The sequence below is a fragment of the Ursus arctos genome, unplaced genomic scaffold (assembly GCF_023065955.2).
Source record: "Ursus arctos isolate Adak ecotype North America unplaced genomic scaffold, UrsArc2.0 scaffold_14, whole genome shotgun sequence".
NCBI classification, from domain to species: domain Eukaryota; kingdom Metazoa; phylum Chordata; class Mammalia; order Carnivora; family Ursidae; genus Ursus; species Ursus arctos.
In genome coordinates this window covers 39,503,116-39,517,219 of record NW_026622808.1, presented here as the reverse complement: position 1 = coordinate 39,517,219, position 14,104 = coordinate 39,503,116, and the positions used below count along the sequence as shown (strand labels likewise).

Genomic DNA, 14,104 nt, shown 5'->3' with positions numbered 1-14,104 from the left:
TGCCACTGCAGTAGGGAGGAAGCAGCCAGAGGCAGTATGTTACTGCACGGATGTGTCTGTGGTCCAATAAAACTTTTTGGACAGTGACATTTCCATGTGCTGTGAAATATGATATTTCTTTTCATTTTTCATCCTTTTAAAAATATAAAAATAACTCTTAGCTCACAGGTCATACAAAAACTGGCAGCAGAGTGTATTCATATAGCAAAACATCAAGTTGTACACCTTACATATATACAATTTTTGTCAATTGTACCTTATAAAGCTGAAAAAAAAAAGAAGACACTAGCTGCAGGTTGGATTTAGCCCATGGGATGTAGTTCACCAACGCATACTGTAGTTTGTTAAGTTTATAGTTGACAGCTGTAAATATAAACATTAAGCCACTCCCCAACCTAACGGACTTTTCCCACATCATTCAGAAGAATAGAGAGAACTGAAAATGTGCATGACAGTTATAACTTCTCATTTGTAACCTTCATCCTTGGATAAGAATATTCTGATTTGTTGAATTATAATAGTTTTACATGACAACGAATTTTGCAACAATTTTCATAAGCCTTTTCACATTTCAACATTTTTGCCATATGCTATAGACTAATGTTTAGGACTTATAATTATTTCTGGTATATAAGTGCTGACTGAACAAATGTGTATCTTTTAGGTTCTTGCTGCTACTTCTTTAACAGGTTTATTGGAAAAATTGCAGAACTGCAATGAACTTTTGGAGAAAATTATGAAAGGGCTTAACACATATCTTGAAAAAAAACGGCTTTTCTTCCCTCGGTATGATGGATAATTAATTTGTGCTATAACTAAAAGCATTTTCTGATACGTGATGAAAGATAACGAAAGCATTTGTATTTTCATGTTTTTCTCTAGTTTTTTCTTCTTATCTAATGATGAGATGTTAGAGATTTTGTCAGAGACCAAAGATCCACTTAGAGTTCAGCCTCATTTAAAAAAATGCTTCGAGGGCATTGCCAAGTTGGAATTCCTTCCTAATTTGGACATTAAGGCCATGTATAGCTCTGAAGGGGAGCGAGTGGAGCTGATCGCCCTTATTTCCACGTCTGCGGCGCGAGGTGCTGTGGAAAAGTGGCTCATTCAAGTGGAAGATTTAATGCTCCGGAGTATTCATGATGTGATCGCGGCAGCCAGGCTGGTGTGTTTCCTAAGATTTAACGTACACCTTGTGTTCTACAAGTGCTTTCTTTTTAGGAGGTTTTGAATGTGTGCTGGTAAATTAATATATGGGTTCTTACTATTTTAAACCATTTCTTTTTTTTACTCTTTGTTTCTAACATTATTAAGATAATACTATTAGTAAGAATTGATAATATGTGATTAAGTGCTATAAAGGACAAAAGGTGTTATGAGAAATAATATGGTATATATAATTTATATATGTATATATACATTATAAGGTGTGTGTGTGTGTGGATAGATAGATAGATAGATAGATAAATTATAAGGTGTATATAATTTAGATTGGGGGGGGGGGCATTTCTAAGCTCTTCCAGGAAGTGAAATTGAAGGTGAGACCCAGAGTAGGAATTAACGAGAAAGAGCAAATGGAAGAGCATCTAGGTATCTTGTGTACAGCCCCTGGGGTCAGAAAGAACCTCAGACAGGGGTGTTAAGTGCATGATCTACTGCTGTTTACACCTAAACAATTACTTAGAAACTCAAAATGAGATGAACAAACATTAAAAGAGGGTATATAATATTTGAAAGAAATGTAACACCAAAGTACTCCATGTGCCTTACTTGTGCTAATCCAATTAACTTAATCTTGAAAAATAAAATTCAGTATATTTCTGTCTTTAAGACCACAAAGGAACAGTTAGGTAGTAAAAAAAAAAAAAAAAAGGCATTTTTAAAAGGCACTGCAGCCTTTTAAAATCCAGCAACTCACTTTTTATCAGTGAGGTATCCCTTTTCTTTCACCCTGTGAAGCCCATCTTATTGCGGTGGCTATTCTATTCAGTTTCAATGTTCCTGCAGATAAATCCTGACTTTTTCTCTTTATTCTCTATCTATGATCCCCAACAGATTAAAACATGTAGGAAAAAAATCAACATTATTCATGAAAGTGTTTCCTTAATTAGTATAGAAATTTACCTTCTATGTACCTAGCAATGGCTCACTCATACATTCTTTGAAACTTATCCTTCTTTGAAATTGGTCATTTATTTTTATTTCTAAATGTTGCTAATATAATGCATTTCAGTAATAATATATCTTTACATTTAACATTATTTTATCTAAAATGATGTTAATGTATTTATTTATTTTTTTTTTTTTAAAGATTTTATTTTATTTATTCAACAGAGATAGAGAGAGCCAGTGAGAGAGGGAACACAAGCAGGGGGAGTGGGAGAGGAAGAAACAGGCTCCTAGCGGAGGAGCCTGATGTGGGGCTCGATCCCATAACGCCAGGATCACGCCCTGAGCTGAAGGCAGACGCTTAACCACTGTGCCACCCAGGCGCCCCTAAAATGATGTTAATGTATTTAAAACATAGTTCCCATTAGCGTCAACTTCAAATTTTTGTTCTGCAGTTTTTTCAGTTTATAATTTGAATCTACTATTATCACTCGAAGCACGTTATTTTTTTTAAAAAGTAAACTCCACCCTCAATCCATTTAAATGCATCTTGATACCCATCTTTTGCATTGACATGGATGGGACTGGAGGGGATTGTGCTAAGTGAAATTAGTCAAGCAGAGAAAGACGGTTATATGGTTTCACTCATATGTGGAACATAAGGAATAGTGCAGAGGATATTAGAGGAAGGAAGGGAAAACTGAAGAGGGGGAGACGAACCATGAGAGACTATGGACTCCGGGAAACAAACAGAGGGTTACAGAGGGGCAGGGGGTGGAGGGATGGGTTAGCCCAGTGATGGGTATTAAAGAGGGCACGTGTTGTAATGAGCACTGGGTGTTATATGCAAATAATGAATCATGGAACCCTACATCCAAACAAAAAAGAAAAAAGAAAAGAAAACTCTTTCTTCAAAGTGCACATCAATAAACATGAAATTTCAGGGATAATTTAAAAAAATGCATTTTGAACATAAAAATGTTAGAAAGAAATGAGAGTATAATTTGAACTCAAAAGCACAGATCATTAAATTATGTATAATTCAACAAATATACAATTGTTCAAATTGCATACTCTGGTCATATAAGTTTTTAGAAAAACTACAGATAAATCCTACAAGGGTTCTAACTACTAATCCAGTCTTCCGCTAGATTGTATAGTCTCCTTTTCAATTAAATCAGTGTCAATATATAATCTATGAGACTGACTTATTTTTTTACAGATTAATAAAACCCTTATATTTCATTATAATAGAAGTAATGTGTATTCTATATCGAAATTTGACAATTCCCCATAGCAAAGCAACACAAAAATCATGTAGAAATCAATTTCTAGAATAATCAACAATTAAATTCTTCCAGAGATAACAGATTGTTAACATATTAGTGTTTATTTCTCTACTCTTTTATAAATAAACAATTTTAAAATATAATTTATAACAATTTTTCTTTTAAATAGTCATCTGAAAGTTTTCATGACTATGTGATATTCTAGCCTATGAATATACCAAATACTGTTATTTCCCTATTGTTAGACATTTAGCTTTTTATTCCTTCCATAATCTTTTAAAGTTAGAAATGCATTTTAATTATTCAGGCTTATCCAGAATCCACAAGAAAAGACTGGGTTCGAGAGTGGCCTGGCCAAGTTGTACTTTGTGTTTCTCAAATGTTCTGGACTTCTGAGACACAGGAAGTTATAAGTGGTGGGACAGAGGTAAAGTATGTATGTATGTATGTATGTATGTATGTATGTATTTATTTATTTAGAGTGTGCACGAGGGAGGAGCAAAGGGAGAGGGAGAATCTTAAGCAGGCTCCATGCCCAGCATGGAGTCTGAAGTGGAGCTTGATCTCACAACCCTGAGATCATGATCTGAGCCAAAATCAAGAGTAGGATGCTTAACCAACTGAGCCACCCAGGTGCCCCAAAGCATTTTTTTTAAACATATAACATTCTTTTCTACTGCTGTGTTTCATAGTCAGCTTATCTACTAATTGTAAAGGCAGCCTTCCCACCTGTTTGTACATCTAGCATTAAAATTATACAATCCTTTGGAAACTTGTTCTTAGTATTTTATGAAGCTTAGACAAACTCATTCAGTTCTATAATTCATTTCTATATCAAGATATATTATGAATTGTTTTACAAAATACATGTTTTAGGTACTATATACCATCAGTTTAATTGCCTTTTTATTTTGTAGGCGTTAAAGAAGTACCATAAGGAACTTCAGAATCAACTAAATGATATTGTAGAGCTGGTAAGGGGAAAACTGTCAAAGCAGACCAGGATTACTCTGGGAGCTTTGGTTACAATTGATGTCCATGCCAGAGACGTGGTCATGGACATGATTGATATGGGTATGTGACTCTTTTCTTTAATGTTAAAGATAAAACATTAATAGCTTCTAGAAACAAAAGATTTATACTATACATCTTTTTCTCTCAACAGAATTTATTTTATATGATCTTTTCTATAAATTGGAAAACAAATTATTTTAATATTTGCTGTTATTAAAGATGATAGAACACCTATTTTTTGAATTATTTTCCCATTTCAGGATTATGTGTCTTGTTTTACTTTCATCTTTCTAGGTGTCTCCCATGATACAGATTTCCAGTGGCTTGCTCAGCTTCGATATTATTGGGAGCTTGAAAATGCTCGAGTTCGTATCATTAATTGCAATGTAAAATACGCTTATGAATATCTTGGTAACTCACCTCGACTTGTCATTACACCTCTAACTGACAGGTGTTACAGAACATTGGTATGCATTTACATTATTTTATTTTATTTTATTTATTTTTTTAAAGATTGTATTATTTGTCAGAGAGAGAGCGCAAGTGAGCACAAACAGGGGGAGCAGCAGGCAGAGAGAGAAGCAGTCTCCTTGCTGAGCAAGGAGCCTGATACAGGACTCGATCCCAGGACCCTGGGATCATGACCTGAGCTGAAGGCTGTTGCTTAACTCCCTGAGCCACCCGGGTGTCCCAACATTTAAGTTACTTTAATTCATACATTAAAAATTACATTTTGATTTGTTGCCGTATTTTCTTATGAAATTTAACATGCTATCCTCATTTTATTCTCTTATCCATAATAGTTGAATAAAATTAGCTCTTCCTAATCCCAAAATCCCTTTATATGAAATTATAGTAATGAATATTTTCTTCTGGGTGCTTTTGTAGAATACAAGAGTGGTTTCTAATGCTTGAAAATCATGAGTCACTCCCACTTGGGATAATTAGAAAAAGAAGGTGTTAGAGACTTAAAGAGAAAACTGGAGCTTCAGAAAATGGTATCAGTTTTTTGCAGTGGAGTTGTGGGAGACATGACAGGAGATGAGTAAAGTGCATGTGGGCCTTAGGACTCCAAGTTAGTTCTGCTGAAAAGGAGGTCTCGAGAGCTGAAATGTAGGGGCTGGTGGTAGGGTCTGTGCTTGTTGAGAAGCTATGGAAGATAAAGCTGTGACTATCAGGAAAAAAAAAAAAACCCAAACACCTGGGAATAAGGTTGCCAGATAAAATATGGGACTCTCGGGTAAATTTGAAATTCAGATAAACAATGAATAATTTTTTTAGTATAAGTATGTCCCAAATATTGCACAGGACATACTCATACTAACAAATTATTCATTGTTTATCTGAAATTCAAATTTAACTGGGCATTCTGGATTTTTATTGGATAAATCTGGCAACCCTACCTCGGAATTGAGGAGAAGCATCAAGAAACACCAATCCACCTGTGCTGAGAAGTAAAATTAAAGTGTCCTTGAGTTCTCTAGAAGCAGACACAAAATGGGGATTCTTGGTCAAATGATTTACTAGGGGAATGTCCTCGGTAAAAACGTGAAGGGAAGTAAGGAAAATAGGAGGAAAAGCTGAATAAAGATGTAGTTCCAACAGAAGTATAGCCTTAGCCCTGATCTCATGGGGAGCTCTGGAGCATGAACGGCATCATGGGGGTACCCCACTTTAAGGCAAAGGGACCTTTTATATCCCTTTATGGTCATTGGCTATCGTACCCCTGCAGCTAGGGGTACGAAAATTAAGAAGGGGAAACCTCACTAAAACGGAGTTGGGAGGCCAGAAGGAGAAGCTCTCAAGCCCTACTACCACTCCTTGTGCAAAACCAACATGAAGAGAAGTACTTTCATTCCTTAGAGGAGGAAGGATGTACTTGACTTCCCAGACAGGAATAAGGACGTTCTTCTTGTCTGGGAAGAGCCCAGCCAATGAGAGACGGTCACAACTCAGCCAATAAAAAGCTACTACACGTGGAACTCCCAGTTTCTTCCAATGGCCTTCTTGTTTATAATGGCCCCACCTACCGCCCCCTTTCCTCTATAAAAGAGCATTCCTCCCCTGGGTTCTCTGGAGTTGTCGGTGGTTTTGTGGTGCCTTGCGTGTTCTGAATTGCACTTGTCTGCTATTCCTGAATAAACGCATTTTTGCTGGTAAGCTAACTGACATTTTTAAGGGCAACAGGGGTGTGAGTAAGCTTTCACTTGTTTGTGGATAAGGTAGCTCCTAGTAATAGAGGGCAATTCTCAGGAGAAAGACAGTTGTGAGCTATTTGTAGCTGATACAGCAAGTGGGGGATGGATGCAATGGCCAGTAAAGGGTGCCAGGGCGTCTAGGATAAAATGTTTCACCAAGACTACTTTCTCAGGAAGCTACCAGAGAGCAGGGACCATGTCTGTCTTGTTCTCTACTCTAGGGGTGAACAGGTACGCAGTCCCTAAATATTTGTTGTGTGAATGAATCTCAAGCGTCTGTGTCCTATCTGGGACCTCAGAAAAATCAGAAGTTGTGAATACTTGTGGAAGCTCATAGCTTTGAGTTGTAAGATCAGAATCCCATTAAACGCTTGTGTAGAACACTAGCACTGAAACAAAAAATTCATTATCCATAATAAAGGGAACCCATTTGTAAGCATTTTGGGAGAACCTGAGGTTTCCAGCAATCAAGTTAATAGGCATTAATAGCATAGCATTTATTATAAACTTAAGGTAAAATATTGACACTACTTTAATAAACTGTTGTTTTATTTAATAAATGTAAAATACGATTTGTTAATCAAAGTTTATTATTAAATTATTTTTAATAGACTTTTTAAAAGAGCATTTTTAGGTTCATGGCAAAATTAAGCAAAAAGTGCAGAGAGTTCCCATGTATGCCTTACCTGTACCATATGTATAACTTTGGTCCCTTAACCCTATTTTTTCTAAAAGGAGTTAATTTTCATACTTAACTCTCATACTAGTTTTCTTGAAACAAATTCCACAGTTGGAGTTGACTGTAATTTATATGCTTCTAAAAATTTCCAGCCCTGTTCTAGTCCTTTCAGGGACCTGGGAAGAATTCAGAAACTGCTGACATTGCTCTTAAGCAGATTAAAGACTAATTGAGAGAAAAAACAATCTACAAAATTAACTGTAATGCAAGGTAGAAAGTGATCATGCCGGTAAGAGAAGTACAAAACAGTGTTGTAGGAATGGAGAAAATGGGGAACATACACGAGTGGAGCGCAATAGCCGGGTGAATCATGGACAAAGTTGTGTAATAGAGCATCTGTTTCTCTTCCAGCTGATGGGCCCCCATTTACAACACTCATTTGCAGGTGTTGGCTCTTGGCAGCTAGCCATGGAGATGGTCATTAATGATCTCCACAACTGTCTCCACAGCCATCACTAATCAAAGCTTTCTGACCCAATGGTAATACCTCAAGGCTAGATTCTCTGTTTGTGAAGGCAAATGGGATACCCGTGAGGTATGATAAGGAGATCTTGATACATTTTTCCTTGTGCAGCTGGCAAAGTGCCTGCTAAAAATTAACTAACAATATAATGGTCTTACTGCCTCTTTGCAGCTACAAATAAGACTAAATCAATTTTGTAAGCAGTTGTCTTTTATAGTTTTTTTTTTTTTTTCCCAGCTAAGCATGGATTCTTTTCACATATATATTTCTTTTCAGATAGGTGCCTTCTATTTGAACCTCGGAGGAGCTCCAGAGGGGCCAGCAGGCACAGGAAAAACTGAAACCACCAAGGATTTGGCTAAAGCTCTTGCTGTCCAGTGTGTGGTGTTCAACTGTTCAGATGGGCTAGATTATCTAGCAATGGGAAAGGTAAAGTTGCATATTAAATGCTACAAACTTACAGCTAGGTCCAACCGGATAAACGGAAACAAACTCCGTTTAAACATTATTTGAATGTTTATGCCTTGCTTGAAACTCAGTTGTAGGGGTAAAGACGTTGTTTTTTTTTAAAGATTTTATTTATTTGACAGAGAGGCAGTGAGAGAGGGAACACAAGCAGGGGAGCCGGAGAGGGAGAAGCAGGCTTCCCGCTGGGCGGGAGGGAGCTCGACGGGGCGGGAGGGAGCTCGACGGGGCGGGAGGGAGCTCGACGGGGCGGGAGGGAGCTCGAGGGCAGAACGCTGGGATCATGACCTGAGCCGAAGGCAGACGCTTAACGACTGAGCCACCCAGGCGCCCCAAGACATTGCTTTTATACTTGGGGGTTTATTGGGCTTAAAAGATTTGATGTTAAGATTTGATAAGGTAAATTTTGACTTGAAAGATTAAATATCTGTTTAACAAATGATGCCTCTCCATAAGAAAACTCCTCTCCTTTTTTCTTGTCCTTAGTTTTTTAAAGGATTGGCTTCTTCTGGGGCTTGGGCTTGCTTTGATGAATTTAATCGGATTGAGTTGGAAGTGTTGTCAGTGGTGGCTCAACAGATCCTTTGCATTCAGAGAGCCATTCAACAGAAACTGGAAGTGTTTGTTTTTGAAGGGACAGAACTTAAGCTCAATCCAAACTGTTTCGTAGCCATTACTATGAATCCTGGCTATGCGGGACGTTCCGAATTGCCAGACAATCTTAAGGTAATATTTTGTAAGACTGTAAATTTAATCAAATGTAACAGCCCAATCCACTGAAAATGGTATCATTTTCTCACGTGTGTTTGTAAATCTCCCTTTTACCTTTGCCATCACCTACCAGGTAAACCTCTCAAAACTTTTTTAGGTGTCTAACGCTTATTAAAGTACATGAAATCATTACAGTGCTACTGAAAAAAAAAATCACAGAATTAATGAAAAGGTGCTGCATTGAGGGAATAAACTGGAATATCACCGCATTCTGTTGGGATGCTTGTGTTCAGCTTTTGAAAAATGGTTTCCTTTTGTTTTGTTAATATAAGATATTTATTAGCATAATAGACTTAAGAAAAAACATCTTTCTTTAAAATGCTTACACATTTTTAACAGAGAACTTTATCAGCTAACCAAATGAAAACCATACATCTTTTTTTTTATTCAGTTACACACGTAATGAATCGTCGAACACTACATCAGAAACTAATGATGTACTATATGCTGGCTAACTGAACATAAAAAATGGTTTCCTTTTTAAAAATAATATATTTCGTTCGTTACATACTTCAGGTTCTTTTTAGAACAGTGGCTATGATGGTTCCAAACTATGCCCTCATAGCAGAAATCTCCCTCTACTCCTATGGATTTTTGAATGCAAAGCCTCTGTCTGTGAAGATAGTGATGACCTACAGGCTCTGCTCAGAGCAGCTCTCGTCACAATTTCATTATGACTATGGAATGCGAGCAGTAAAAGCCGTTTTAGTGGCTGCTGGGAACCTAAAACTAAAATTTCCAAATGAAAATGAAGATATACTGGTAAGTCTTAAATCTATACATTGTGAAAGCTTCAGTACAAGATAATCTTTTTTTTTTTTTTTTTAAGGAACGTTGATCAGGAGCTATAAATAGGCAAATAAGAGGGTTATTGGCTTTGAACCTTTTTATGTGAGGTTGAAATAGTAGTTTTGGGGTTATGTTATTCATTATACTTTATAAGAATCCAAGGACCTTCTGGCTTAATAAGCGTAGTGTTGGCATTTTAGTATGGGGATTCCATAGAGCAATGTGAGAAGAACTTTGACTTTTAGTGGTAGGGAAGGTGGGGAATATGGGCAAATAACTTATATTGCACTCTTTGGATGATTTTAGCTTCTTCGATCAATTAAAGATGTAAATGAACCAAAGTTTCTATCACATGATATACCCTTATTTAATGGAATAACTAGTGACCTATTTCCTGGTATTAAACTTCCCGAAGCTGACTATCATGTGAGTAAACCTGTGGGAATGACTTACTGTGCCAATAAATTTATCTGATGACTCAATCGTTTTAAATGAGTGAAATTGTTCTATTTGGAGGATAAACCCCAATTTTGGCCACTTTCATTAATGAGGATGAGTAAATTCTAGTATCTTCTGTTATACCGGTGTTAACAAAATTCACATTAAAGATAATATTCTTTCTAAGAGAATGGGTACTTTTATTTCCTATCTTGTGATTTTTAATACTTACTTCAATGTGTACTATAATCCTGTCGTGTACTTTAGCAGGTAGAAAAGATGGTAATCTGCAAGCGGCAAAACATCCTATAGTTAACATAAGGATTTCTCATATTTAAGTAATATGCTTTAAAAAAAAAAAAAGCCATGTGCATTTCCAATTTCATCTAAATTATAGACATTAAAATGTACATATATGTACATATATACGCATAAGAATAAGTGCTGTTTCTATTATATATATATATGTAAAATCAAGATAAAAATTTTTTTATTAAGTTTTTGCATAAGAATAAGTGCTGTTTCTATTATATATATATATATATATATGTAAAATCAAGATAAAAAATTTTTTATTAAGTTTTTTGTTTTAATTCCAGGGTATTTAACATACAGCGTTATATTAGTTTCAGGTCTACAATACAGTGATTCAACAATTCTGTATACTACTCAGTGCTCATCATGATAAGTGTACCCTTGAATCCTCATCACCTACTTCACCCACCCCCCTACCCACCTCCCTTGTGGTAACCATCAGTTCTCTATAGTTAAGAGTCTGTTTCTTGGTTTGACTCTCTGTCTCTTTTTTCCTTTGCTCATTTGTTTTTTAAATTCCACATATGGTATCTGTGTTTCTCTGAATGACTTATTTCACTTAGCATTATACTCTGTAGCTCCATCTAGGTCATTGCAAATGGCAAGATTTCCTTCCTTTTTATGGCTGAATGATGTTCCATTGTGTATATATGCCACTTCTTTATCCATTCATCTATCAAGGGATACTTGGGTTGCTTCCGTAATTTGGCTATTGTAGATAGTGGTGCTATAAACATAGGGGCACATGTATCCCTTTGAATTAGTGTTTTTGTATTCTTTGGGTAAATACCCAGTAGTGAAATTGCTAGATCATAGGGTAGTTCTATTTTTAACTTTTTGAGGAACTGCAATACTGTTTTTTAGAGCGGCTGCACCAGTTTGCATTCCCACCAACAGTGCAAGAAGGTTCCTTTTTCTCCACCTCCTTGCCAACACTTGTTTCTTGTATTTTTGATTTTAGCCATTCTGACAGGTGTGAGGTGGTGTTTCATTGTGGTTTTGATTTGCATTTCCCTGATATTGAGAAATACTGAGCATCTTTTCATATGTCTGTTGGCCATTTGTATGTCTTGTTTGGAGAGGTGTCTATTCATGTCTTCTACCCATTTTTTAACTGGATTATTTGTGTTTCGAATTTTATAAGCTCTTTATGTATTTTGGATACTAACCCTTTATCAGACATGTCATTGGTAGATATCTTCTCCCATTCAGTAAGTTGCCTTTTAGTTTTGTTGGTTGTTTCCCTTGCTGTGCAGAAGCTTTATATTTTGAAGAAGTCCCAAAAGTTTATTTTTGCTTTTATTTCCCTTGCCTCAGATATATCTAGAAAAATGTCACTTTGGCTGGTGTTAGACATTACTGCCTGTGCCCCCCCACCTAGGATTTTTATGGTTTCAGGTCTCACATTTAGGTCTTTAATCCATTTTGAGTTTACTTTTGTTATGCTGTAAGAAAGTAGTCCAGTTTCATTATTTTGCATTTAGCTGTCCAGTTTTCCCAACACCATCTGTTGAAGAGACTGTCTTTTTCCCATTGCATATCCTTGCTTCTTTGTCAAAGATTAATTGGCTATATAATTGTGCATTTATTTCTGGGTTTTCTATTCTGTCCCATTGATCTATGTGTCTCTTTTTGTGCCAAAAATAAAAAATTTTAAATTAGAAACAAAACAATCTTAATGAGATGATATGTAGCTGAAATTAAATGTTACTTTGTGGCAGTTTCTATGGTAAAATGTACAGTGAATACTTCTTGAGTTCAGCATGTATAAACTACCTTTTTCCATTTGATGATTCAATTCTTCCACTCCATCTCTCTATTGATATTACTGTGAAAGTTTCAATTTCCTTGAGCTGTTATATCATTAAGGCATCACTTGGCTTAAAGGATTATTTACTTTTTTAGCCTTCTTTTTTTTAACCTTCAAACTGAAATGCTAATATACGTCCTATGGCAGTACCAGATTAATGTGATTCTAGGGTGTTTTCTAAAACATTTCTCTTCTCTGGACACCAACTGGACAATTCAGTGAACAATTCAATTCTGACACTAACTCCAGGTACTTATTGTCAGACTCCACAGACTAAAGGCTCAGTCCTATAAGACTGCCCCTCATTCAGTCAGTCTCAAGTCCTGGGCATCTATGTTTCTAACTGGCTGGGGTTTCCACAACCTCCCCACCCAGCTTTGATAATTCATTAGAATAGCTCACAGAACTCAGGAACACAGTTTATGTTTACCGGTTTATTATAAATGATACAACCCGGGACTGGGGGAGGGGGTAGCCAAGCTGGGCCAGTGGTAGAGCATATGGACTGTTGACCTCAAGGTTGTTAGTTCAAGACCCATGTTGGGTGTGGATCCTACTTTAAAACAAAAGATATGAAGGATGCAACTTGGGAAGAACCAAATGGGAGGGATGTGTAGGGTAAGGTATAGGGTAAGGAAGGTATGGGCGGTGGCAGCATGCTTTAGGGTATGTCATTCTCCATGCACCTCAATGTGCTAACCAAACCAGAAGCTCTCTTGAATCTTGTTCAGGAGTTTTTACAGAGCTCAGTCTTCTGCCATTTTCCTCCCTCCCCGACCCCAATGCATTCACCAAAGCCTGGTAAGTAGAGCTGAAAGTTCCAACCCTCTAGTCACTGGGTCTTTTCCTGTAACCACCCCAACCTGAGGCTATCTAAGGTCCCCACCCTAAATCGCCTCCTCAGCACAAACTTGGGTGTGATTGACAAGGGCTCATTAAGAATAACAAAGATACTCCTATCACACAGGAAATTTTAAAGGTTATAGGGGCTCTGTGCCAAGGACTGGGAATAAAGACCATATATATTTTTATATTATACCACAGGTAATTATCAAGATGATTCAGGGGATGCTAATAGGATTTTTAAAAATCAGAATGAAAATACAGAACTTTTAAAATTGTCATGGAGAATTCTTGTGCTCCTGTGAATATAGCGATCAACCCATGAATCCACAGCTTCCAGTTTGAAAACTACTACTAGGAGTCAGGGCTGTGAGGTGTGTGGCCAAGTGGCTCAGTGCACCTGCAGATGAGCCAAGGGCCATCGAAGAAACCAACTATGTCCTATTGCTTTTTAACATGTACGATATTCCTTTATCTTTCCTTTGCGGACTACTTTTGGGTTTCAGATAGTGTTTATTACTCTTAATCTTCTCTGTTGAATTTCTAATACCTCAGTGGTCACTCCACAGGTTATAATATACATCCTTGACTTATTACAATTTACCTTAAGTTTGTATTTCATCATTTCAGAAACAACATAAAATCTTTAAGTGGTGTAATTTTATTGTCCACTCACCCCTGCCCATTATACTATTGTCATGTATTTTATTCCTGCATTTTATAAACTCCACTATACGGTGTTAATTTTTGCTTTTGGTATTAGTAAGTCCTTTCTATTTACTTTTTCTAGTGTTTTTATTCTTTCTAGCAGATATATACTTTCATCTGAGATCTTTTTCCTTTAACAGAAAGAACTTCCTT

The 14,104-nt window shown here is 36.6% G+C and overlaps 1 protein-coding gene across 1 annotated transcript in view; it reads left to right on the top strand.

Moving 5' to 3' along the window:
• The window catches only part of DNAH12 (dynein axonemal heavy chain 12), a 199,297-nt gene that overhangs the window by 63,495 nt on the left and 121,698 nt on the right, over positions 1 to 14,104 (top strand). The window contains exons 21-29 of the mRNA XM_026501080.4: positions 665 to 786; positions 883 to 1,165; positions 3,706 to 3,825; positions 4,316 to 4,472; positions 4,707 to 4,879; positions 8,089 to 8,241; positions 8,764 to 9,003; positions 9,565 to 9,810; positions 10,144 to 10,263. Of these exons, the coding sequence (XP_026356865.3) occupies positions 665 to 786; positions 883 to 1,165; positions 3,706 to 3,825; positions 4,316 to 4,472; positions 4,707 to 4,879; positions 8,089 to 8,241; positions 8,764 to 9,003; positions 9,565 to 9,810; positions 10,144 to 10,263 (1,614 nt within the window). The remainder of the gene's footprint in view (positions 1 to 664; positions 787 to 882; positions 1,166 to 3,705; positions 3,826 to 4,315; positions 4,473 to 4,706; positions 4,880 to 8,088; positions 8,242 to 8,763; positions 9,004 to 9,564; positions 9,811 to 10,143; positions 10,264 to 14,104) is intronic.